At 42.5% G+C, this 26,410-nt stretch overlaps 1 protein-coding gene across 6 annotated transcripts in view; it reads right to left on the bottom strand.

Annotated features, from left to right (window-relative positions):
- INPP4B (inositol polyphosphate-4-phosphatase type II B) overlaps positions 1-26,410 on the bottom strand; it is a 520,158-nt gene that overhangs the window by 266,317 nt on the left and 227,431 nt on the right. For 5 of the 6 annotated variants that reach the window (XM_045830759.1, XM_045830757.1, XM_045830760.1 and 2 more), the window contains exons 2-4: positions 18,651-18,715; positions 7,290-7,501; positions 5,184-5,228 (exon numbers count right to left, since the gene is read on the bottom strand). In XM_045830759.1, coding sequence (XP_045686715.1) covers positions 5,184-5,228; positions 7,290-7,380 — 136 coding nt within the window. In that variant the 5' untranslated portion in view covers positions 7,381-7,501; positions 18,651-18,715. Of the gene's footprint in view, positions 1-5,183; positions 5,229-7,289; positions 7,502-18,632; positions 18,716-26,410 lie in introns of all 6 variants that reach the window. The other variant, XM_045830758.1, reaches the window with a different exon arrangement.

Raw genomic sequence — 26,410 nt, 5'->3', positions numbered from 1 at the left:
CTCGAGGATTTTGTTTCATGGATTTAGTTACACCCTTTGCTTGAATTGTCCCTCGACTCCTTCTGAAATCATCTGAAACCCTGCTCATCCTCCCAAGCCTGGTCCAAAGGCCACCTCCTCGGAGATACTGTGTCTGACGCCACAGTTATATTGAATCACTGCTTAACCCATCCTTCCATAGCTCTGCGCATATGTCTTTGTTCTGCCTTAATCACAATCTGCCTGGTTTTGCAGCTTGTCTCACCCGCTCCTGGGAACCCTTGGGAAGCAGGGGTCAGCAAGGAGAGGGCACTGACCGAGGGTTAAAAGCAGGAGCCTCAGAATCGGACACAGCACAGCTTGCACCCTCCCTGTCACTCCACTTCCATCAGATCTCTGGAAAGGTAACTGTGAGGAATCTTAGATTTTTCCTCTCTCGAGTGCAGGTAATATGGGGGAGCATGCTCTGTGTTCAGATCTCCTGGTTCAAACTGGGGGTCATCACTTTACCTATTCATGTCTAAGTTCCTTTTCCTGTAAAGCAAGGATGATAATAGAGGAAGTATCTCATCGTGAAAATTAAAGTAATTAATTTCTGTAAAAATTATATAGAATATTGTACAGTGGGCAAATGAGCTCTCAATAAATCTCAGTTGTTGTTAACGTTATTATCCTGTAGAGCGTGGTGAGGAACACATATTCTCCTGCTGGTCAGGCGGGAAGCATATACACGTACAGTAAGATGCTCCAAAAATGGAACTCTTGCCGCGCTATTCCTGCACCCTCCCAGTGCTTGACAGGACGCGTTATTATCATTAGAAGTTGTCCCCAAACTATTGTTAAGTGGAATGAAGTATTTTGTAAGGAAAGTATCACACTCTAAGAATCAAGAAAACAGCAATAAATTTATAACAAGCCCACAAAACAGGGCCAGCACAGGCCTTGTGTCACTCTTAGCAGTCGCTTCTCTGGTTGCTTGAAGATTATCTTGTATAAAGAAGTCATGTTTTTATCAATAGATTAAACATGAAAATACACCTCTGCGCTTGGTATTGCCTCTAGCTGGCCCTGCACCCCACGCAGAGGGTAAAATACCAAAGACGTTATCCTAAAACCCACTCTCCCGCTGGGGCTTTAAACAAGGCAGCGCTTTATAATCATTTATAGAACACAGACCGGCAGAAGTAAAAGTGTGAACACGGGAGAATTGGTGAGTTTGGCCTCCAAAGAGTTTTCTCTTTCGGAGAAACATATAAAACAACGGCTGATTTATAGCAATGCATAAAGTCTAAACGGATCCGACACAGAGGTTAACGAAGGCTCCAGCGAGCTCTACAAGTTGTGACTGTAAGGAGATGAGACCAGCTCTTTACAATTGACCACTTTGGGTGCATTTTAATACCTGCTTTCAAATTCTGAAGACAGAACACTGATCACATGATTTACATGACTTTTTTTTCTAACTGAGTCATTAGAAGTAAAGGGGTGGTCTGTACACCAAAATCCAAAATCAGTACACATAATCTAATATGAGGTCCAAGATAAGAGGAGACTGCTTAGAATCAGCACTTTCCTGGACAAAGCCTTAACAAGCGAAGAGGACAACCCCTCCTCGTTTAACACCACTCTAATATTTGAAATAACCTACCTAAGGACATCTTGTCATTATACCATGACATACGGTGATAAAACTGAATTTTAATCATTGAACTCTGGAGTGGTACACATCACATTAGTGCCTACAGTTTTGAATTTATGAGAGATGTGGTGTCCACATAAGATATGAAAACACGTTCTTATAAATGTTCTATTGACTCTAAAGATAATAAATGGAGGCACATGACCACACACATTATAAACATAATCAGACGGATAAACTTGAGAAACAGTTCATAGCAATTTCTTTTATATCACTGTCAATATTAGTCTTCTCGATCCATTTGCAATAATGGTTTCAAGAAGGAAATGCACCCAGATTTTAAGAAATAATTTTTCTTCTTAAATGCCAGCCTTGTTAAAGTGAAAATAAGCATTCTCTGGGGGATTTAAGGATTTCTCCCTTTGTGAAAATAATCGGGTTTCAATACACTCAGATGAAACAACGGAAGATACGTGGAGGCCAAGTGCAGTTGCAGGGTGAATTATGTAAGTTAAATGCAGCCAACCGTGAGAAATGTAGTTGAAAATGGACCTAAGATACTCACTTTTTTAGTACATGCTTATCTTGGGATAGCAAGATATTTTTAGCCAATTAGCTCACTCAATTGACTAAGCATCTCCTACCTCATTTAGTCAAATAAAGATTTAGCAGGGGAACTTGCGCAAGAGAGTGATTTCACAGTGGCATACAGACAAGGCAGAAACAAATCCTCAATAGAAAATAACTTGTCCAAAGCAGTATGACACCTAGTAAAATTAGTGCTCGTTTTCTAAATGGGAAAAGCAAAGCCAAAGGACTTCTCAGCTTATCTGAATACTCAAATAAAGAGTATTCAAATACTCAAGTAAAGACTTGAGAATCAAATATCAAATTTAGTTGGAAAAATAAGTAGAACAAGCTCCCTACTTTGTTTATTCTATTTGTGCCAATTTTTTTATTTTTGTTTTAAGACATTAAGGGTTTTTGCTAATAAAATAAATATGCACATTCTTCAACAATGATAGAAAGAGTTAAGTAACTATTATTCCCTCATTATTCCTTATGAAATGAAGTTAACTATATAGTGGGCGAAGTGTTAAAGAATTTGTGGGATTTAAAAACTTAAAGAAAAAAATTGACAAAAATATACAGTAAAACCTATAGGGTCCTTGAAAGAGTCGTTTTGATGTTTTCTCTTTTTCAAGAAATAGTCTCAAAGTGCTAAGAAACACAACAAAGAGTTTGGGGAATGTATCTTTCAAGATCCACAATTCAATTCCCTGAAGCCTATAAATAACTTTCTTCTGTTTAATCGATAGGCATTTCTTGCTCTGTGATAAGATAAAGTTATCTACTGTTAAGAGATACTGGGGGAGAAATGAGGACAACTGTAATTGAACAACAATAAAAAATAAGCCCAAAAAGAACGAGTGTATTTTTTAATAAATATAAAAGCAGATATTTGAAGTTATTTTTTTTAATGGGAAGATGATTATTCTGAATCAGTTCTTGCAGCTGCTAATCTCTTAGACCTACGATCCAAAGCCAGAGATAAAAGCCACAACAGCATTGCTGCCGACCTGACCGGCTTTCCAAACAAACAGCGGAGCCAGGTCTTTCAACAAGGCAGGACGCTGTCATCGAAACCGAAGACCAGTATTTGGTCCAGACACGCTGTTTCTTGGAAGCTGACCACCAGGTTTCCCTGGCCTCCTCCACTCCAACCGCTTCTGCCTCCTTCAGGCTGCCCCTGCTCTCCAGGGTGCAGCTAAGCGGGCTTTCTCTCTGCTTTGAGATGCACTCCAACCACTCAAACCAATCTTCACTTTTCAGATGTCCTGTCAAAAGTGTTAAAAAATGATTTTTTTCATTCAAAATAAAAGGTGGCTGGATGAAGACTCAAGGAGTAAGAGTTACAGTCAGGGAGTCAAGAGATGCTTAGGCCGCTTTCACTCCTTAGCTCCCTTTCTGAAAGGGAGTTCTTTCTATGCCTGAGAACTCTAGGGAAAAAAGTGTAACTTTATTGGTGTTACCACAGAAGTTTCTTGAGTTTCCACATATCTCAATACTTAAGAAAATAAAAAGAAAAAATCTAGGACCCTTAACTTACAACATCTATTAGCTACATACACAATAAAAATTAAATATTAAAAATAAATTATACCAAAATCAGGAATACCGACCATGCCAACTGCTGGTGAGGCTGTGGAGTCAAGGCAGTCCATACATTCCTAGGAATGTGAGATGGAATACAGCCACTTTGGACAACAGTGTGACAATTTACTACAAAACTAAACACACCCGTACCATACGATCCACTAACTGAATCCCTTGGCCTTTACCCAAAGGTGTTGAAAGTTGTGTCTACACAGAAACTTGTGCAAAATGTACATCGCAGCTGTATTCATATTTGCCAAGACTTGGAAGAGACCAAGATGCCCTTCAGTAGGCTAATGGGTAAATAAACTGTGGCATATCCAGAAAATGGAATATTATTCAGTACTGATAAGAAATGAGCTACCGAGGCATGAAAATAGACAGAGGGCACTTAAATGCAATAAAATTAAGTGGAGAAAAAAAAGCCCATCTGAAAGGGCTATGTACTTTATGATTCTATCTGACCTTCTGAAGAAGGTGACACTGTGGAGACAGTAAAAAGAGCAGTGGGCACCAGGGATTCGGGGAGAAGGAGGGCTGACCGGGCGGAGCACAGGGGGTTTTGAAGGCAGTACAAATACTCCGTGTGCTGCTATACTCTGTATGACGCTGTAATGATGGAAACGCATAGAATGTGCAGCACCAGAAGAGAATCCAGTGCAACCTACGGACTTCGGGTGATGGCGACGTGCCAGTGCGGGCTCACCAACTCTGCCCCAGGCGCCACTCTGGCAAGGGACGCTGACAACGAGGGCGGCTGTGCATGCGTGGAGGTGGGGGGTGTACGGGAAGTCTCCACACCCTCTCATGATTTTGCAGTGAACCTAAAACCACTTTTAAAACGAAGTCTTTTATAACCAGAAAACGAACTACTCAGACAAAAAATTATGGTTATTTTTCTCAATAAATTATGCCTCAAAATGAAAGCATAATTCAATATTCTAGATGGAAGAGTAAAAGGATCTTTTTGAGCGAGCGAGACCAGTAGGGGCAACCTTGTAAGTCCCATAAAGGAAAACAAAGAAAGACTCCACGTTGCATCAGCCTCCAGCCCAAGGAGTGAATAAGCAGACACACAGGTTTCTGGAAATGCTGAATGGCAACAAACCCCAGTCACTGTACGAGCATGAGTTCTGGGCACCGCACCTTGGTCCCCAGACTTGGCTGACTAGCCCACCTTGGTCCCCACTGAACCCTGTGTCCTTGGGACACAGAACTGACCTAGGCCTCAGCTCAGATGCTGTATGTAAAGATTCAGAAAACAGCACTTACCTTATAGGAAAAAATGTTTTATGAAACAATGTTCATAACAAATTTGTAAAATATATAGTGATATAAATAATGTACTTTCCAAACTTAGTATACAAATTATTATATTTATTGATATAAAAAAGATGGGATTTCTTACCAAGGATGAATTCCAACTGTGGTTCACTGGGCGACTTCTGAATACCTATAAATAAATGGTAAGAAATCAGGTTAAAGATGTTTAACTCATTATCAAAAATATGCCACTGAATATTAGTATGTTTCGCCCTGCCCAGAACATACTAACACACTATTGAGCAGAGAAATAAACTCGGTTGATCAGACTCGTATGCAGCAGGTTCTCATGGAAGGACACTCGTGTGGCAGAACGAGGTATGACTAAAGATTTGACTGACCTGTCTCACTCCATGGCCAGAAGGAACCTCAGAAATACTGCTTTTGTAAGCTGTGACAAATACACAACATTTCTAACTGTGTGTTTCTTTTGGATGCATGTAGGCAGGACGGAACCTTCCAAGAGGGATGCCCTCTCCAAAGTACCCTTCCATATAGGGCACTTTTTTTCAAACCACTCCAATCTGCTAGACACAGTACATGATTCATTAAAGGGATGTCTCTCGTTAGGTTATAAAGGATATCATACTCATGGTTATACTACCATCAACTTACTGAGAGCTCAAATCAACATTCTGTTAAATGCCTCTACTTCTTTTCCTGGAGATTTTTAAAACATCCAATCACATGGTCAATGGCTTAGGATGAAGTAGAAGGAAAAGGCAGCCTGAGGACGAAGGGAAGGGAAGGGGAACATCCGACCGGTGAAGGCGGACGGGCCGTGTTGTGGGGAGGGACGATGGGCAGGCGGGCGCCCGAGGACCACACGCAGTACACGGGCTTCCTACACGGGAGTGGGGGGGGGGGGGACTGGGACGCCGTTGGACCCCTCACGGGTGGCCAAAGAGGCAACACTAAATTTATGGAAAAACAAACCATTGGGCAGTAAGTGTAAGCATTTTACACAAATCCTTTCCTTGTTTATTTTTACTGGTGGGTTCACCAGATACAATTTAAATTTAACAGCATCTGGTCACTAATATATTGTTAGAGCCACCTCCTAGTGTAAAAATCATTCTTTTTTTTTATTTAAAGAGTTCACAGTGTTTGCATGGTAACCGTCTTATTTTTTTTCTCCTGCTGACATTTAACAATGCTGTGGCTAACAATTTTACTCTTTTCCAAGAGAGGTTAGAATGACAATCACCAGGTTGGCCTTTGTGCATTCTGCACAGTGTGGGTTTTTTAAAAGGTTATTAACAATTAACTCCGCTGTAAACTCTGACAACCAAATTTCTCAGAAAAATGCATCCAATGCCATTTTCTAAAGATTATTTTTATAATGTAAATTAAATGAGAGGTTAGGCATATATTTGCCAGTGTTAATAACTGGGCAAAAGGAATCTTCTGAAATGAAAAGAAAAAGACACAATTCATGCTAAACAATAAACCTGAACTCTAGAATTTTAAACACGAGAAACATACGATTCTTCCAGTAATTTTAATTTTGTGCATAATACAAATCCCAATTGCAATGTTCAGATGTAAGCTGGGCCCAAATCTCCAAGCTCGCTCCGCTGTTGGGACTTGGCGCTCACAGGTAGGGCAGTGACAGCAACGCAACCGCTTTTGCCCTAATGCTTTCCAGTGATATATCTTTGGTTTTACAGACAAAAATGTCTGTGCTCCCAAAACATTTCACGTGACATTATACAAAAGCTCAATAGAAGGTGTGCTTAAAAAGTATTTGTTAGAGTCTTAATACATGATTCCACCATTTGATATTTAATGGTTTCCTGGACCATCATCCAACTCACAGAAGATGAGAAAAGATAAAGAAGCAGTGCTGGCCAGGTAGCTCAGGCGGTTAGAGCATCTCCCCCATGCACCAAGCTTGTGGGTTCAATCCCAGGTCAGGGCACATACAAGAAGCCACCGATGATGCATGAATAAGTAGAACAAGTTGATCTCTCTCCCCCTCCCTCTTCCTTCCTCTCTCTCTCTAAAATAAAAAAAACAAAAACATTTCATAGACTCACAACACCAAACTAAGTAGTGTAAAGGAAAAAGAGTGAGTCGATCTCACGCCATTTGTTAGAGCCTCAGTTCCTGTGAGCACACACGCGTGTGTGTCTGGGCCACCCAGGGTGCATTGTCCGAGGGTCCCAAGGAGGCGCACGCACATACTTACTTGTCAACTGAAAGTCCCCAGTGTCATTTGCCTGGGGCGTGGGAAGAAAGTGCTGGCCTTCCTCCGACGCTCCTTCCTCTTTGATTTCCATGATTAACCTTCACAGTTGTATAATTTTCCAATGTTTTCTGCCCAAATGTCCGTGCCGATGATTCCTGGTCTAATATCGACGTTATCTTCACACTAAAGACCTGATATCCCACTCTGAAACTCTGCATGTTGGAAACATCAAGAGCAAAAATGTCAGTTACTTCAAAGTCCAGTCTAAAGCTAAGAATTAAAAAGGTGGGTAGAGATGATCACTTCCTGCCTGCCTATACTGCTTCTACACTCGAGGTCAATCCACCCAGCTAGTGGAACTCTGGGTTGAAGGGGTCTTTTCTCTGCAGTTATTTTATGGTCATATCAGAAACTCTAAATCCTGAAAGGTATAGTCTTTCTCTCCTTGTCCATTCTGTAAGAAAGCAGACAGCTACAGGGGCTGCTAATTTAAATGCACCCGATTTAGCAGCATGGACAGCTAGCATCTTGTCAAGGCGTTGTAATGTTTTGCCAAGGTGAATATTACTCTCACTCTTTCCATTAGAACTGCCCTGTGTGCTCATCTCTCCAGCCATCCTTGTTAGGACATTATTCATGGGCACATAAAGGTAATTTGGCAGGACACTCTTCTTCCGAGATGAGCCAGCAGGTTGGACAGGGGAGTTTCCAGCCTCATCATTAGCCACAGAGCCTCTTACTGCTCTGCCTGATAAAAGTTTAATTGTTTAGTGATTTTGAGGTAGATGCTGAAAACCATGAATAATAATCCCTAACAGCTAAAGCTCGAGGGGAAATGCAAGGGGCAGCAAAATGATGAAAATTAGCGTGGGGCAAAGAAAGCCCCTGCAAGAATGTAATACCCTGAGATGCAGTCGGCCTCAAAGGGTTTCAAATTCATTTTGATATTTAACATGATATGCATGACCAAGAAAAAATGAGAAAAAAAAATCAATGTCGTTTTAAATCAACTGACCAGCTGAATTAAAATGTATAAAAATCTTTAAATGTCTACCCGAAGCTTTTTAATGAGATAGCAGCAAAAGCGCGCGGGTTTGGAATACCAATTTGGTCTCCAACTGCACAAATCCACAGCCTTACTCTTTGTTGTTCTGAACAAAGCGGCTTCATTTATAATTCATCTTTAGTTTGGAAGATAATCTGGCACAAATTAAATCCAGAAAGCATCTTGAATCTTTAGAAAACAACACAATAAATTTGCAGATAAATACACATTGGCTTCTAAAGATACAACCAGGAATGCCTGCCGGGGTAAAGGGCCATTGCACCATATTCCGTTGATTTGAAAGTCACATTTTGAATTAAGACAATGCTTTCTCGTTGATTTTCCACTGTTGAAGTTTACAAGTCTTTCTGATGAGGACAGACATGTATTAACTATCCCACATTCTCTCGAGAACCAATGACAAAATGCAAAATGCATGTAGGACTTAGACACAGGATTTGGGTAACTTCACTCTATTTCTGGATCCAAGACTCAACCCTCACGCCTAATGAGTGACCTTAAAAATTGAAAAGGAAACATATATGTGTCCTTTGACTAAGCCCTTCACGTTCTTTCAGCCAGGCCCCTATTCCCAGTAACAACGATTTATCTTTATTTTATATCATTCAAAAATAACAGCAGAATACAAACAAAGGTTTCAGGAAAAGGTCCCCTTTGATAAAAATGTCACAAATTGACAAATGTGATATTTTACCTGATAAAAAATCAGGCATTTTTTTTAAGGTCAAGGTCCTCCTGGCTTCTCCTGAGGCCTCTGACTAGGCAGCGTGATAGACTAGCATTCAGGGGCAATGTCTCTGCCTGGGAAACACAACTGCATCACAGGCTGCTGAATTCCCCGGCCTTCGGTATGGTTTTGCTGCCAATATTAAATTCAGTGCGGATCCGCTTTGTCACGCGGGAGAAAAAAGATGAGAGTTGTCGGGGCTCCAGTTTGATCAAAAGTCCAGCTGCTGGGGCTCAGAATGGAACTAGCCAGCAACGCTCTTCTCATCTTTACCCTGAGGAAGCAGCCCTGATGGGAGCCAACACAGTGGACCCGCGGATTTAGCAAGAACAAACAGCACCAGTCCTTTAAGTCTTTGCCACTTAAAACAGGGTCCCAGTACCAGCGGCATCTACATTTCCGGGAAGCTCGTTAGAAATGCAGACCGCTGAGCCAGACCCAGATCTACTACATGAGCATAGGCATTGTGGCACAGGGATTCCTGCGTGCATTCGAGCTCGAGAGGCAGCCCTCCGAGGCACAGAACACCCAGGTTCCAGGCTCATAAACGGGGAACGGGGAGCGGTGAAAAGGGAGTTCCAGCAGATAAATGTCAATATGGGCTCAAGGTCCATGTCGCTGAGCCTTACTTTCTAGACTGATGCCAGTAGCTGTCACGGCTCCTGGCCTGGACTGCATTCTTTCCAGCCACTGACTCATGTCCTACCTCCAGGGCTCCTTTCTTCACACGACCTCAGTGACCTGCCTGGGGCTCCCACCTATCTTCCCGCCCAGCTATCACTTGGCCTCTTTGTGATAGACTCTTGCCAGTGGCCAGTCTCACCCCAGCCTAGAATCTGTCCTGACTTCCTTTATCTTGGCTCTCTCTAGCCTTAGCTCTGCTGCCTGCCTCTTGGCAGAGCATGCAGCTCTTGGCAGTCAGACCAGGTGCCTCTGAGGCTACACAGAGCCAGGTCGTGGCATGCCACACTCTGAAAACTGCTGGAGCTTGGCGGCTCACAATAAGAGCTAGTCATCAACTCAGAACCATTGTCCAATGGTTCCCTAAAAATGTTTGTACTGTGGGTTTAGGGCACACAGTGGTTCAAAGTATTGTGACACACTGAGACAGAGGGGCAAGGGGTGGTGACAAGAGAACCAATTGAAAAAATACAGCTGACCAGCATGCCACATTTCCCTTTCTTTCTTGCAAATACCAAATCAAAGGGGCTCTGCTGATACCCACCCAGTCCTCACGGAGTTCCGTCTTCACCGCTGCTTCTGAAGCACATTTTTAGCCAAATTGTCTAAGGATTTATGCACTTATTCTGGGTATATGATATGCGTCATGCTCCATGTCATCCCTTCAAATGCATTAAATTAATACTCATAACAAATTTACGATATGAGTATTTAAGATAAGCTTCACCAGCTTTACAGGTGAAGAACTGAAGGTTAAAAAGTAATTTGTCCCGGGACCCACTTAGTAATTACAGAATCAAGGATGGGAACTTGAGTGTCTGATTTCAGAGCATTCTCTCTACTCTACTTACCACGTCTTTTAATTTTGCCCTACAAAAATTGACAAACTTTTATTATCCCTTAAGAAAGAAATCAGGGCAATGGAAAGAGAGGAAGAATGGAGGTCTGGAAAACATTGATTTATGCTTTCATTTACATTTTTTCTTTCTTAAAAATAAAAGCCTCTGGAAAACGTATAGTCTATCAATATAGCATTTAACACCTAAGTACCAAAACCCTCAGGAAAGAGAAAACCCGGTCATGACAGATTATTTTTATGATTCTATTTGTAATGCCATTTCTGATTGACATGTGCTCATTTCCAATTCTTTTCCTTGGTTCTGCGGGAATATATGTTCAATAGACAAGCCAGCATTTTAAAAAATCAAGAGAAAAATTACAAAAATTAAAGTTGGAAGATAGAAACTAATGATTGACTATATCTGATTCTCCAGGTCCAGCATTCTGGTTGCTTAACAGAGGATAATATGTTCATCCTGTGCTGCTTTGAATCCGAGGGCTACCTTTTGGAGAGCACAATCCAGTAAAGAAACGATCTCACATCACAGCGAGCATTAAATGACCCAGCACAATCTTGACATTCAGAAGGAAAGAGCCCAAAGCAGCGAGGCAGAGAACTCCGTGCATCAAGCAGAGAGATTATGCCTTTGGTTTGGGATCAACCAGAGGACAGTCTGTTGCTCTGCTGTTTGGAACGAGGCTAGGAACAGTGTTGGTCCCCACTGTACACCAAGTAAAAGGGCGTCTCTGTTGGTCAATCTCTGTGACAAGACACCCCTAATCCTGAGAATGCCCATGGCTTTGCCTCAGCACCACATCAGGCCAGAACCAGAATTTAAAGTTTCCAACAGTGACCTGATGTCCTGTGGGGGACACCTGGGTCACTTTTGGGAATACAGTGAGTCAGCCATCTGATGTGCTCGAGAGTATTCTGAGTTGGTCACAAAGATGGCTGCATCCCGGAGAATTACAAACGAGGGTCTGAAACATGCTTGATCAAATCCCAATGATCGCTTGGCTACAGCTTGGTTACATGTGTGTACCTACCATCCCGCTTTAGAACACTGGGCTACAATATTTTGAGAGAATACAAAATTGAAGAGACTTGGAGGAAAAAGGGGTCACCCTATGTAGAGCACAAGAGGACAGAGGCCCAGAGACGGGACAAAGAGCCCCCTGGGCCCAGCTGGCTGATGGCCACGTGCAGATGAAAGAGAAGGTCTTGTGTTCGGAGGTGGGCCTCTGCCCTTCTCTTCGGAATGCGACCCTCTGGGTGCTTCTCACTGGTCATCCAAAAGATCGCGAGAACTGGGTCTTTCAGAAAAGGCTGGTATCTCACAGAAACCTTTTCTCTTATAAATGCTTCATGAGATACCTTGGGCTTTGCTTACTTAACAAAAACTTGTAAAACCTGATCTGGAGCCCCCAATCTACTTTAAAAAAGAAAAATTACTATTACACAGCAAAGGCTTTAAAAAATAGCACAAAAGAGTTACAGAGCACTTCACTAGATGCTCAGATATTTTTTTAATGGCCTTGACTGTCATCTGAAAACAAAGTTAAGGACAGTTTATTGTCCACACTTAAGATAACAGAGTTGATTTTTCCTAATACTTTTATTCAACAACAGCCTATTCTGGCTCCTCGCAGCCCATCTCAGGCCCATGTCGAGAAGCAGAGATGGATAGAGACCATTTGAATTTGGCTGATGGTTTATTTTTTTTTTCACTTTTACTAAATAAGAGGACTCAGAGAAGTGCCACCTCAGCATATCAAATGTTTCAAAAATCCTTAAGAACTCTGATGCACACACGTATACCCAGGCCCATCGAATACCACGTGCTCAAGCAAAACTAAAACGGAAGCTGTAATTACATCCTCCGGGCATGTCTAATACAGACGTCAGAAGTTATTAATTCCCAGACTGATTGAATCCCTTATGATGATACATTGCAGGTTGAAATTAGCATGAACTAAAATACCCGTAGTTTCTGATGATTAATGGCTCATTTTCTGTTGAAATTTGAAATTTCAAAGTAAGACATAATGAATTTAATTAAAATTTTATCTTCTGCTTTTTATTATGACAGGCAAGCATAAACGTATATATGTGATCATTCAGATTTCACTTCAGCTCTCCAGAGAAGTTCACGGAGTGCCTGAGGTTATCTCCAAGGAATATGATATGGCACAGCTAAGTTTTCTCATTCATATTGCCTACTACATACAGATAATGAATTTTAATTCTTTCATTACAAGCAGTTTCCTTACACTCCAATACGTACACAGTTACACATTGTATCTGAAAATATTATTCAATAACCTTGCACTACAATGCAAATTAAGAACAAATAGTGTATAATAATAAAAAAGGAAAATTCAATTCCTAAATGTGAAATGGGCAGAATTTTACTAAACGAGCAGTGAAATTCCAAGCCACTGCTCCACCTGCAAATGCATCCGGCACTTCTCCAGTGCCCCTCACAGAACTGGAGAGCGGGGGTGGGTTTAACCAGTCCCTGCAATCCGGGCTCGTCTGCCGTGATCGTGTGGGGTATTAGAATTGTCGCCACTGAGGCAGTGTGGTGTTCAAGCTCAGGCTTTACGTGAAAAGGCTGTCCGTAACGTATGCCAAAATGCTGAATAAAACAACACATGTGGACTTTCCTTCTTTGTTTTTCCTTTTCTCAGTCTCGGACTGTGGCTCTCCAGCCTTTAGAATCGCTTTGAGCCCACGTGGAAGGAGAAGAAAAGGAAACACCATAATCACCAATTCATAGGACAGACAGTTACTGAGCTTCTACCGCATGGAATGTACTGTGGTCAATGAAAAGGCTTCCTTGGATACTCTGCCAGTGCCAAAATACTAGTTTTCAATTCTGAAAGAGCAAAAGCCAGGTTACACCCACCTCTGCACCCTTTTTTCCCTCCTGCCTCCTCCCCTAACCCCCACCCCCACCCCTACCAGTGTCAGCTTAACACTCCCCAGCTCTTTTCCCTTTAGTGAATTTACTTCGAGAGTTTCCTCACCAGTTTTTGCTCCCTTGTCTGGCAAGTTACTAAATGCGATTTCCTCTTGTTGCTCTGGGTCTGTCTTTCGTGACTGGCCTCTGTGTTGGCCTAGCAGGCACGTCTGGGTCCTGCTCACGCACAGGGACTCAGCGCGACAGAGGCTGCATGGCAAAGCGGTGAGAGACCTGTTATGAATCCAGACCGCCCAGGCTCCGGGACCTGGGCCATTTCCTTAGCCTTCCTGTCCCTTAGGTTCCTCCTCATGAATGGAGACTGTGCTAATGCCTGTCTAATTAACTGTGGAGAGAAATTGATTCATATAGGAAAAGTCTTTAGTCTTCCCATTTTCCGCAGAAGCGGAGCACAGCAACTGAACACTGCGTCTCCCACGGACTACAGGTCCCCACAAAAAGCAAGCGACCTGAGGCTTTTCAAAAATAAACAAAAGGAGGAAAATCATGACAAGGGGCTAAAACTTGGAGGAATTTTAAACCACAGGAGGGCGAATTTTCCATTTTATCCCTCTGTGTATTTTTCCTTGGGGTTTTGACCTGAAAGCAGTTCCTAATTTGTTTGTTTGTTTGACGCGGGCCATAAAACTATGATACATTTGAAAGGATTAAAGTCATGTAAGTATGTTTTCAGAACATAATGGTAAATCTTAAATATATTACAGTAAGCGGAAGAAGCCAGACTCCAAGGGCTACATATGGTATGATTCAATCTGCATGGCATTATGGAAGCAGAAAACAGGTCAGCGGTTTCTAATGGTGAGCGCCAGGCAGACAGGCTGACCATACAAGGGCAGAGAGGGGGGGTTTGGAGGTGATGCAAGTGTTCTGAATCTTGGTTGTGACAGTGAGTATGGGACAGTTTATACTGGTCAAAAATGTACATCAAAATGCAGGATTTTTATGGTGTATATTTTAAACAGTAAATACAAAACAAAAAATGTTAGAAGATACACCAAGTTGTCAATAAATATAACTAGCATTATTAATATTAATAGTATTGACAATTATTAGACGTGGCTAAGCAAGTGGGAAAAGGGCCTAAGAGAGGTACAACTGGACTGCTTCGATAGTAACTACTATGCATCAATCAAGAGGAATGCAGACACAGAAGGAAACAAAAAGATATCTGTTTCATAAAAGACTCAGAGAAATAAATTGGAATATTAATGTAAAGGGGCTAAGAGTCCAAATTACTAAGATTTCATTGACAGACTCAAGTTTGCCCTGAACGGGCATCCGTAAATAGGGGCTGCCTTGAGCTTGGGGCCTGGGGAGGGAAGCTGTGGGATGGTCCTCTGTGGAGGGGCCATGCCCAGCGTTGCACGTCTACCCACACCGTCAGTCAGGGAAGGGACCCACAGCGAGGGAGGGCCACGGGCAAAGGGAGGCGGGCAGGTGTCCTGGGAATCAGGGCACCTCGACCCCTGGCACAAGGCCAGGCTCCTGACTCCGAGGGACAGAGCGGCCGAAACTAAGGATGCACTCGGAAAGCCGACCGGTCTCAGACAATGGTGGGACTGCAGCCCGGAGCTGATGGCCTGAATTCACGCCCCCAGTGACCCAGCCCGCAAAGTCAGCAAAGGGGGCCAGATGTCCACATCCGTGGTGGGTCCTTTAGTAAAAGGGGAGAGGATGGAGGAGAGCATTGAGGATACAAGGACGGAGCCATGAACATACGGGGCTGGGCTTTCACTGGCTCGCTGTCAGGCTCGCAGATGGGGAACAGGAATAGCACACAAAAACAAAACAAAACAAAAGCCAAAAAAAATGAAAGGGGGTCAGATAATCTCAGGAGATACCTGAGATGGCTTCATGGAGGAGAAAATATCTGATTGGACTGTTAGAGATCTGTACATCAAAAATGTGGGGATAGATTGAGGGGAGGGAAAGAAGAAGGGAGACAAAGAAGGAAGAATGAGGAACAACGGGGAACAATACTGAAATGGAGGCACTGCGGGCAAAGACAAAGCTGCCGTGTGGAACAGGCATGAATAACAGGAAATTAATGGGAGTCCAGTGCATGGAGAAGCAGCGGGAAGGGGGTGCGCTATCTCGGAGTGAAAGCATTTCTGCCTCAGATGTTAGGGAGTTTGTAAGCCAGGGATCAGAACAAGCTGGGTGATCCAACTTCCTGGCGCTATTAGTTCACAGCTTCACTCAATTAAACTAATATTAACCGTGCAACTATCATGCCTAACAGCTTATAAAGTGCTGTAATTCAGACATAATATGTCACGATGCCCTTAAGTGGGGTTGACAATCTGGAGAGAGAATCTGAAATATCTACAAGAAAAAAGAATTGCTTGAGGAAAAGGATTTGAGATTTTGCCTCCACGGTACAGAATCAATAAGCATTCTCTGAATGTTTAGTATTTGCGATAGTCTATGCTAGCAATTACTATATAGCCTTAAATGTACCTTTGTTTTCTTTTTACTTTGTTTTCTTCCTTTCTACAACTTAATAGATCTAGATCTGCGACTGCGTACCAGTCCGTGTGTTAAATCAAGAGATAAATAACAAATCAACCATGTTGCAAAATAGGATTTAGAAATTCCATTTTAGAGATGGGTAAACTGAGATTGAAAATACTTAGAAAATCTGTCCAGGGTCAGATAGGGAACAAGTTAGGGGCTGGGATTCAACTCAGGCCTCGAAACTTTACAACCATTGTTTTTACACTGAGCAAAGCACAATCCCTGAAAATAACAATGCTTACAAATTACATCATGTGGTTGAGAAAACTCCTCCTGCAAGAGGAAACAGTAAACTTCAGCTGCACGCCTGTGAAATAGCATGTTCCCGAGAAGCCGCTCACGTTAACATGGGGGATTATCCAATTTGGCCGGAGTTTACCATTGCTATTTTTCTCCCTCCTTCTGTGTTTCCATGTTGACCTTCTTTCTTTCTTCTCCTTTTTTAAAATCCACTTTCAGTTAAGAATTCTAATTAGATTCCAAATTTGAGACACATCTTTCAAGAAAAGCAAATGGCAAAAAGAGTAATTAAGGGACAGCTATCTCTTCTTGTCTTTCTGAGGATGAAATAAGTAACTTTTTGTTTCTAAGTTATGAAATCCTCTGGAATTTTTCATGATTTTTTTCTTTCTTTTTTTTTAAATAATAGTTACCCGAATCGAAAGGTACTGAATTGATCTTAAAAAGTCAGTAGCCTTTCCGTCATAGCTGCTAAGAATCTTTCTTCTGAAATAAGCACAGGTTAACTCTCATACTCTGGGCCTGGAAACTTTTATTGCTGCAAATACAAAATCTCCAAATTTATATTAAATCAAATCATTCTTCGGTGTTACAGTAGGCACTACCCCAAGTCATTTTTCTCACTTTAATGCTTTTTTAAATTATGAGAATTTTACAAATCAAGAGGAATAAGTGTTTTCAGGGGAGAGAAATGATGCAGGGCAGCTGAGATGCAAACAGTATGTGGTGCTTTCCTTTGTTTGATTCAAGAGAACAAATATTAGTAATATTGACATTGAAAATTACTTAGTAAGCTCTTGCTCCAGTGGTCCTTACTGGTACTAAAGGCTGTATTTTCACACGTAAAGTATAATCAGATTTTGAAGCAATTAGCCGTATAATTCTGGTCAAGAAAACTCTTCTGCCTAACAAAGCAAAACCACTGAAGCAAACAGGTTTTTTTTCTGGCTTGACTTATCTAGGTTGCAGAAAATTATCTATTGTAATTTAATGTGCAGAGCCCTAAAATAAGTCAGTTACTTAAAAGCAGGCCAGCCTTGGGAGTACAAGAAACCTCGAAATGCGAATTTCCAAGAAAGAAACTTTTGAAATACTTCCTAAGGCTAACCTGGAAATAACTTTGGGAACTATCAAGCTAATTCATGGTTTGCACACACCTACACACACACATATGTATACATGTGAACCTATAATATGTTAATGTGCATTTAAAGCTTCTGAGAGTGTTACAGTATCCAGAAATTTTCAAACTCTCTCGACCCCAAACTTGTTTCTGCCACACTTACAGAACCAGCGTTCAGAGCACCAAAGGCGTTTGAGAGCCTCTTTGCCCTCGTAAGACGGGCGCGCTGGACTTTGGCAGGAGATGAAGGAAAGTAGGCTTGGATGGTAGATTTAAAAGCACCTGTACTCTGGGGACCAGGGGAGGAGCCCGAAGGACATTACACAGAAATGCCAAGAGCAGGACGTGGCCAGGCACAGCTGGTTCAAAGGCACCAGTGACTCCGCTCCAGCTGCTTTATCGCTTTCTTCAATCATTTCTTCATTCCTTGCTGTTCCGTCTGCTTATGACTCTGTTCCTCGTACTTCCACACTCAGTTCAAAGTCATCTCCCAGAGAGATGCTCTCTGTTCAGCCATTCCACAGCGGTTTCCTCCCTGGCTGCCCAATATTTCACCCCACAGAACTCTGCTGTTTCTCTCCATGGCATTAATCCCAGCTTTTATTCACGTCCTGATGCTTATTTATTTCGAGCCACCTCCACTGCACTGTGAGCACCGTCAAGACAGGAGAGGGTGGTGCCAGTGAGTTTGGGTCAATTCTGTAAAGTTACCAACCGCCTCAGAGAGGACCGTTTGCCATGGTCCTACATGTTTACTAACAGGCCTTTAGAGGACCATTTGCCATGGTCCTGCATGTTTACTAACAGGCCTTTAGTAAACATGTGTTGATTTAATAATAAATAACAATGATGACTTAATTATCTCACAGTTACGCCTAGGCTTTGCCTAACTAAAATTGATCAACTGTATTCACAGAAATCAATGTGTCTACTCTCTCTGTTTCCCTCCCTTCCCCTCTCTCTAAAAATCAATCAGCAAGTCCTCGGGTGAGGATAAACCAATCAATCAATCAATCCCTCTTTAGGGTACGGTCAGCCAGCTCGAACAGGCAGTCCCACAAATCCTAAGACAACAAACTGGTAGTTCTGTAAAATGTTTTTTAAGTAATAGGGGCTATAACGTTGAACTAATCATCCATATAAATGAGTGTTACATGCTAGTTACCGAGAATCACTCCTGTACCTGCTTCTTCGCTGTACTCCCCAGACAGCTCTGCTCTTTGATGCTGTGTTGCTGACTTCAGAGCTCTGTGAAGGACAAATGGACAGCGTGTTAGGACTGGTGTTTCATGGCAGTCTTCTCCTACTAAAGCAAGCCCAGCTAAAATACTTCATATGCTCTAAAATGCGCGTCATCCCAAACTTGAAGACATATGTCATCAACATCAGATCCACGGAACACAGCAATTTCTTCTTTGTATTCCAAATTAGTCTGCTTTATTCGACTCACAGAGCTCCACTAGAAGGATCGAGAGCTGACCCTTATTTTTTCGCCTCCATGAGTCAGGCACTATTCTAAGTTACGTGAATTAACTCATTTAGTCCTCACAGCCCCTGGGAAGGCCAGGGTGAGCTCAGCAGTTCTGAGTTAGGCAAACCCTGCACATTCATTCCAAAGAAAGGCCTGTCTTCAGCTCCTAGAAGACAACCTCTGGAACCGTCTGCCCGACAGAGTGTTTGCACGCCTGAGGCCGCGACCTACGCTGCTTCCCCTGGACCAGCGATATGTACAGTGCACACCTGTTTTGGTTTGCGGGCAGTGGAGTCTGAAGTTGGAATAGCTGAGGTCAACTACCCAGTGCTGCAAGCTTATGTGACTGACCCTAATGAAACTACGTGACTGACCCACAGCAAAACCCTAGAGCCCAAAGCTCAGTTGAGCTCCCCTGGTTGACCACACCTCTCAGACACGGCTGCTGGAAGACCTGAGCGCACGCCGTGTAACTCCACTGGGAGGGGACACCTGAGAGCTGGCGCCTGGGTTTCTGCTTTCTGCGCCGTGTCCCTTGGCTGGCTTCAGCCCGTGTCCTTTCACTCCAATAAACCATGAGTGTCAGTGTAACAGCTTTTATGAGTCTTAGGAACGCTTCCAGCAACTCATGCAGCTAAAGGTGTTCTTGGGGGTATCACTGGAGAGAGAAGGGTCTTTGAGGCATCACAGGAAAGAATTCAGGGGCACACAAGAGGAGGCCAAACAGCAGTGGTAAGATTTCTTAAAGCCAAAGTACACTCTGGGAGAGAGACAGAGAGCAGGTAGGTGCGAAGAGCCATGGTGCCACTCCCTGGGGTAACGCTCCTTGCCTCTCTCGGGCTGGGAAAACAGCAGGTTTGTTTTGAGCTACCCAATCCTATCCTCTGATCCCCTTTAAATGGTGTCCTGCCGCTTGGATTCTACCCACAAGTCTTCAGGTTTGCCCACAAGGAGGGGGTCAAAACCACAACACTGATTTATTATAAGGGTATGATTGAGGAGACTTTTCTTTTTAAGATTTTATGTATTTATTTTTAGAGGGAGGGGAAGGGAAGGAGAAAGAGAGGGAGAGAAACATCAATGTGTGGTTTTCTCTCATGCAACCCCTACTGGGGACCTGGCCCTAAACCCAGGCATGTGCCCTGACTGGGAATTGAACCGGCAGTCCTTTGGTTAGCAGGCTGGCGCTCAATCCACTGAACTACACCAGCCAGGGCGAGGAGAGGCCACTTTAAGGTAACTTGTGTTATGAGGCTGTACATGCACTAATAATGGAAATTTTCTTCTGCCTCTTCATCACCCAAAATCTACTTTATATAAACACTGAGTACCAAAATATGGAAAGATATTTCACAGTGAAGAAATAATGTACTAACAAACACAGAGAAAATGTCCAACTTCATTAGTACTCAAGGAAATAACCATTAAAACAATGATCAACAATATTTCATCCAACCGATTGGCAAAGAAGAAAAACCATTCGCGCTTGATGCCATTTTGATTTTGCTCCAACTGCCACTTTTCTAACTGCTGAGAGCTCTAAACGTGTTTCTACCCTGTCCCAGAAAACCTAGGAAGCATTTTCACCGTTCATAATTTACACAAGATGCTCTTTTCACGCACACCCTGTTCTAACACTTCCTGAACCATGATGCCTTTTCGGTAAGTGACTGTGGGACATCCATGGTGGCACCACAGGTCCCACACCCAGGACACGGAGGAAGGCGGTAAATGTGTCGAGTGCACCAGTGCATTAGCGAGCTCATTTCTTCACCTTTAAAGTAAATAAAGTGTGGTGCTGGCTTCTCAGAAATATGTGTTCATGCCCTTTGATCTAGTAATGTCAATTCTGAGTTTCTATTCTAGGGAAGCAATGCCAACTACTTTTTAAAAATTTTTATGTAAAGAATTACTACAATACTACTTAAAATAGGAAAAATATAGACACAGACTAAATACAGTAAGTAGAGAAGTGTTTGAAACCATTGTTATAATAATTTGATGGACTATTACATCATGTTAAAAAGAAGAGTCGAAAGTTCAGATTTAAAAAGGTTTATCCCAAAATATTAAAGGTAAAAAGCAGGATTTAAAGTTGTGTATGTCAACATGTAACAGGTGTAGCAGAGCAGGTAAGGCTCAGCGTAAAATCCCGTCTTCACCAATACTAAACCGTATCCCCCCACTCCTTAAGCCTCAGTTTCCTCATTTATAACCTGGAAAGTAGTAACAATATTACCTATCTCAAAATGCCATTTTTAATTAAAAATAAAATTATATGATTCAAATAGTATTAAAAGTACCTATCACATAATAAGTATTCAGCAATTGCAGTTTACATAGCTTAGATTTGAACTATTAAATGAAAACCCATGCATTCGAGATAGTCTAAATATCAATATATCAATGTGTGGGCAGTAGTTTTGTGTGGTGGATTTTCAGCTGTTCAGTACTTTTGAAACATCCCCCCATTTGGAAAATATCCCACCTTTCAAGTTTACACATCACCAGGATGGATGCCAGAAATCTACTTCTCAGACTTCATTACACATTGAGTCTAAATTATCCCTTAAGTGATATACGACAAGGTCTATTCAGAAAGTATCCAGCCATGTAATATGGAAAATAGAGACATTTATTGAAGAAAATACAAGATACAAGAAACATTGTACATGGGACAATGATGCCTCAGTCCCCTTCAAAGTAGGCATCTTGGGACCTCACACAGTTCTCCCGGTCACCATCAACTGTTCCGTCTTATTTTCCTGAATCTCATCGACAGTCTGAAACCTCTTCCCTTTCAAAGGTGATTTGAGCTTTGGGAAAAGCCAGAAGTCACAGGGTGCCAAATCTGGGCTGTAGGGAGGCTGAGTCATCTGGGTAATTGGATGTTTGGCCCAAAAACTCTTCATGAGATGTGATGCTTGAGCAGTGCGTTGTCCTGATAAAGCTGCCAATCACCAATTGCCCATAGCTGAGGCCATTTTCATTGTATTGCATCTCTCAACCAACGAAGAACATTGAGGTAGTACTCCTTGTTAATTGTTTGGCCTGGAGGAGCGTACTCATGATGGACAACACCTTCCCAATTGAAAAGCACAGTTACCATGGTCTTGATGTAGCTACAACTCTGCAGTGCCTTCCGGATCGTAGCCTTGGACCCACCATTCATCTCCTGCTATGACCTTCTTGAGGAAATCTGGTTCATTGGTAGCGGTTTGGATCAAGTCATTAACAACCGCAGCACAATGTTCCGTCTGCTCTGGTAGCAGAAGCTGCAGAATGAATTTTGCCAGGACATATTTCATGCCAAGATCCTCTGCCAAAATCTCAGACACAGTGGTTTTTGGAATCCCCATATCAGCTTCCAGTTCTTGCACTGCCCGTCAATGATCTTTGTTGACTGCAGCCCGTACATGTTCAACGTTCTCAGGTGTTCCGCTTGTTGCAGGCCTTCCAGATCGTGGATCACTTCCCACAGATTTTTGACCATCTCTGAAGCATTTGTGCCACACTTTTATTTGCACTGCACTCATTATATGATCCCCAAAAGCCTTCTGAATCATCTGAATAGTTTCTGTGGAAGAATGTTCAAGCTTAACACAAAATTCGATGTTGACCTGTTGCTTTACTGGTTCTGTCATTTTGAATGTGATGGCCACACAGTACACATGCTCACTCAATGGTGTCTACTACTCCCACTGACTAGTACCGTGAAGTCATCATTATGTATACATGTGCATTCCAGTCCACTCTCCTTGGCTGCCAGGTTATATCAATATCCTGCAAGCTGTTCTTGTTTTATTAACAATGGTTGTTCTTTTTCTGAGACAGACCTCTCATATGTTGAGAATGTTAGGGTGGGAGTGTATGGCCTAGACTTTCCTGATAAGATAATGTTGTACAAGGCTTTGATTCAGCAGCGCATGCTTTGTAGAATCCATCTGACAATCCACTCTGAAAGCTGACATCTTCACTAGCTCCCAGAGGCATTCTGGGCACGGTAGGTGCCCTCGGGCCCATGTGTGGGCGGTGGAGCCTGTGGCAGCATCAGACCAGGGGTTTGTCCTGGGGTGGTGCTCATGTGGTTGTGGTTAAGCTTGGGGCTCCTGAGCAGGCAGCCTCTGAGCCTGAGCCTCTGTTTCTTTAAGACCTTAAGGGATCCTATGTATTTTTGCCTTCAGCAGACCTTTTGCCCATAACACACACACACACACGCACGCACATGCACCAATATATGTGTATATGTATGTAATTAGACTTTATGACTGCACTGCCATATAGATATAATAATAGTGCATAATAAAATTGTTTCAACTATTTTTTTCTTCAGATCTTAAAAAAATCAAAACATTTTTATAGACCCCCAAAAGCACTGTAGGTCACTGGCATCATGTCTACTGGGCCTGATAGGAAAATTGGCCTGCCTGATGTTTTCAAATGAATCCCTTTCCTCTGTAAACTAGCATGAGTCTCTTCTGTGTTTGTAGCTATGGGACCTGATTATACAGGTGGCAAAACTACAGTGATGTGTTTACTTTTTTCAACTTTTTGGAAGTTTTCAGATTCTTTAAAAAAAGATGCATTATTTACTAAAGGGAAGAACAGGTATTAGGGACTGACTGATGTATCATCAGCAGTTTATAGCACTAAATGGCAAACTAAATTGCACTGGGCCACAGTGTTGAACGAAATTTGGATCCCAATACAGAAGGTAGATGTTAGCATTTTGAAAGGAAAACTCTTCTACTTCTTTGTTTTTCTTGAGGTGGCTAGCCAAAATGGAACAGTGAAAACTATACAAAACTGGGAGTCTAGAAATACAAATCCTAAGTATTCTAAGTCTTGATTCTGCTACAAAATCCTATGTAACCTATAAAATCCAGAGTCTTCTAATCCATTACAGGTAATGCAGACCCAACATGTAAAGACTTGATTTCTAATGAAGTATCAGATCCCTATGCCAATAGCTATATGAAGAAGTAAAATTAAAATAAAACTTTCGGACAATGTAATTTCATTAGTCTTTAAGATTTTACTTCAACAAATGAACAAGAGAAGTATTAGTGGGATTTCAATCACAAGCACACCACCACCAGTTATCCCTGATCCATGAGGTCGGCATCTTTTTCTGTGCATGGAAACCAACAGGTCTGTGTGTTTCACGCTCACAGATAAGAGTTTCCCTCACCCCCTGACACAACCCATGTCTCCATTACCTGGGAGTCCACCCCCCTGATTCACTCGTTCAGATCATACTGGGTCCTTGTATGAGTTACGGCAATACTAGCTTTTGAAATAGTTAACCATGAAATCTCAGCCACTCATTTAAATGATTGACTCATTGATCCAACTTTTGGCTGAGAGGGCAGGGAAGGAGTTCTGTTTCATGAAGTCATTTAGGAACCCAGGCTGAGGGAAACACCACTGTCTTGCCAGCAAGTGGCTCGGTCACCCTGAATATCATCCAGCAAGGAGACCAGAGGGGAGGGAGAAGGAGGATGACGGGTGAGCCCTCTGTGGGGCAGGCCTGGACATGTCACATGACCCTCTTGTGGACAAGGGGTTCCGAACAGCCATGACTCTGCACCTTGGACGGGGGCTAAGATCTCGGCCAGACAGCTAGCCCGTCCTTCACAGAACCTTTTAGCTTGTGAGACTCAGTGAGTCCAAGGCAGGTTGTCCACATTTGTCTCAACAGTGGACGCCTCAATGACGAAGGAGGTGAAATGATTTGGCCATAGGGTTTTGGCAAAAGTGGCATCAGAAACAGGTGAAGACAAGAGGATAATCAGAAGAAGGCGATGATGATAAGCTGCAAGCACTTCTGGGAGGACAGACAGGACAGGGGTCCAGGAAAGATGTAGTCCTGGACAGGAAGCATCAGAAATATCTTCAGGGCCAAAGTCATGTAAGAAAAGGGAGTTTCTAGGGGTGCTATTCTCATGGTCATACAATAGAAGATGAAAACACTCCTCGGGCTGACCGTCAGGACATTTTACGATCGGCGCCTTTCCTGTCCCCTTTGTCACTGCCTCTCTACGTGGATTTGTCTCAGCCGTTTCCAAAGTGACCCTTGTTTTGAGCTTCTGCAAATTTCTTCTTTCCACCAGGAAGAATATTTCCCCCTTTGCTATTCCCATATTATTTATGTTATGGCAGCTTGTTACATGGTTATTTATTGTATGTCATTATATGAATCTACTTATTTTAATAGTTTATTTTTATTGTATTTTTTCCATTATCATTTATCCCCCTTATACCCTTTTCCACTTCTAACCACACCCCCAACAATCACACTTTTTAAACATTTTTTATACTACCATATTTTCTTTTTTTAAAAGATTTTATTTATTTATTTTTAGAGAGGGAAGGGAGAGAGAAAGAGAGAGACAGACAGAGAGAGAGAGAAACATCAATGTGCGGTTGCTGGGGGCCATGGCCTGCAACCCAGGCATGTGCCCTGACTGGGAATCGAACCTGCGATGCCTGGTTCGCAGCCCGAGCTCAATCCACTGAGCTATACCAGCCAGGGCACCATCTATTCTTTTACACAGTAAAAGATAAGGTGTTACCGAGTGAATGACTGGAAAAGTAACCAGATTTACACATTAAACGTGTGGTTTTCGAGCATTCGCACAGCACAATTCCTTGGAGACACAGGAGCCTCAGTCAGCGTAGCCAGGCTGTCCTGGTCACACTGGGGTCCGTTTTCGAAACACACCTGATGGACCGATTTTGCCAGCTTCGGGAAAAATAGAAGACTGATTCTGCTGAGCCTGGGGTAAAACTGTTAAACCACATTTCAGACAAAAACACAATGAGCTCCGTGGTTTAATCACCCACACATATGCTGACAGGCATATGGAGCACTGGGAAGTTTAGAGTGAACTGGGATCCATTTCTTAGATCAAGCAGTTAACGTTGCTCAAGAAGGGAACGTCTATTCCATTTGGTGTGGCCCATTGCATAGGAAGCAGTAAAAGAAATGACTGTGAGTGAGCCCCAAAGTCAAAATCATCACACTTGCATTACTTGCAGTACCCTCACGAGAGCGAGGAAACAAAAGAAATAGTTAAATGTTATAGGAAAAGGCATATGGCAGCAATATGTGGCTACTAGTTAGGAAATCTTGTTACACTAAAATAGAGAAAGTCACTAGCCTACAAGAATTCTGGTGACTGTTTGCCAAATCCCTCAGTATGAGCCCAGGAAAAATGCCCGCTGCGGACGGGAACCACAGGCACAGGGCATAAAGAGAAACAACGATGCCAGTGTACGGGAAAAGAACATCGCTTCACTTGTTTAAAGTTCAACCCCAGCTCTATCAATTTTGAGCCAACACGGCTTTGACATTGTTGCTCTTTCGAGTAGTTGTATGCACAAGCAGCAAATAGTACCAGTCAAATGCCACAAACTGTCACGTGTACAAATCACCTTTCCAAGCGTGGAAAGACGGGCAGAATCAGATG

Source organism: Phyllostomus hastatus, unplaced genomic scaffold (genome assembly GCF_019186645.2).
Source record: "Phyllostomus hastatus isolate PE091 unplaced genomic scaffold, TTU_PhHast_1.1 phas_contig_159, whole genome shotgun sequence".
NCBI lineage: Eukaryota > Metazoa > Chordata > Mammalia > Chiroptera > Phyllostomidae > Phyllostomus > Phyllostomus hastatus.
Note: the sequence above shows the minus strand (reverse complement) of the source record. Positions and strands in the feature narration are given on the sequence as shown.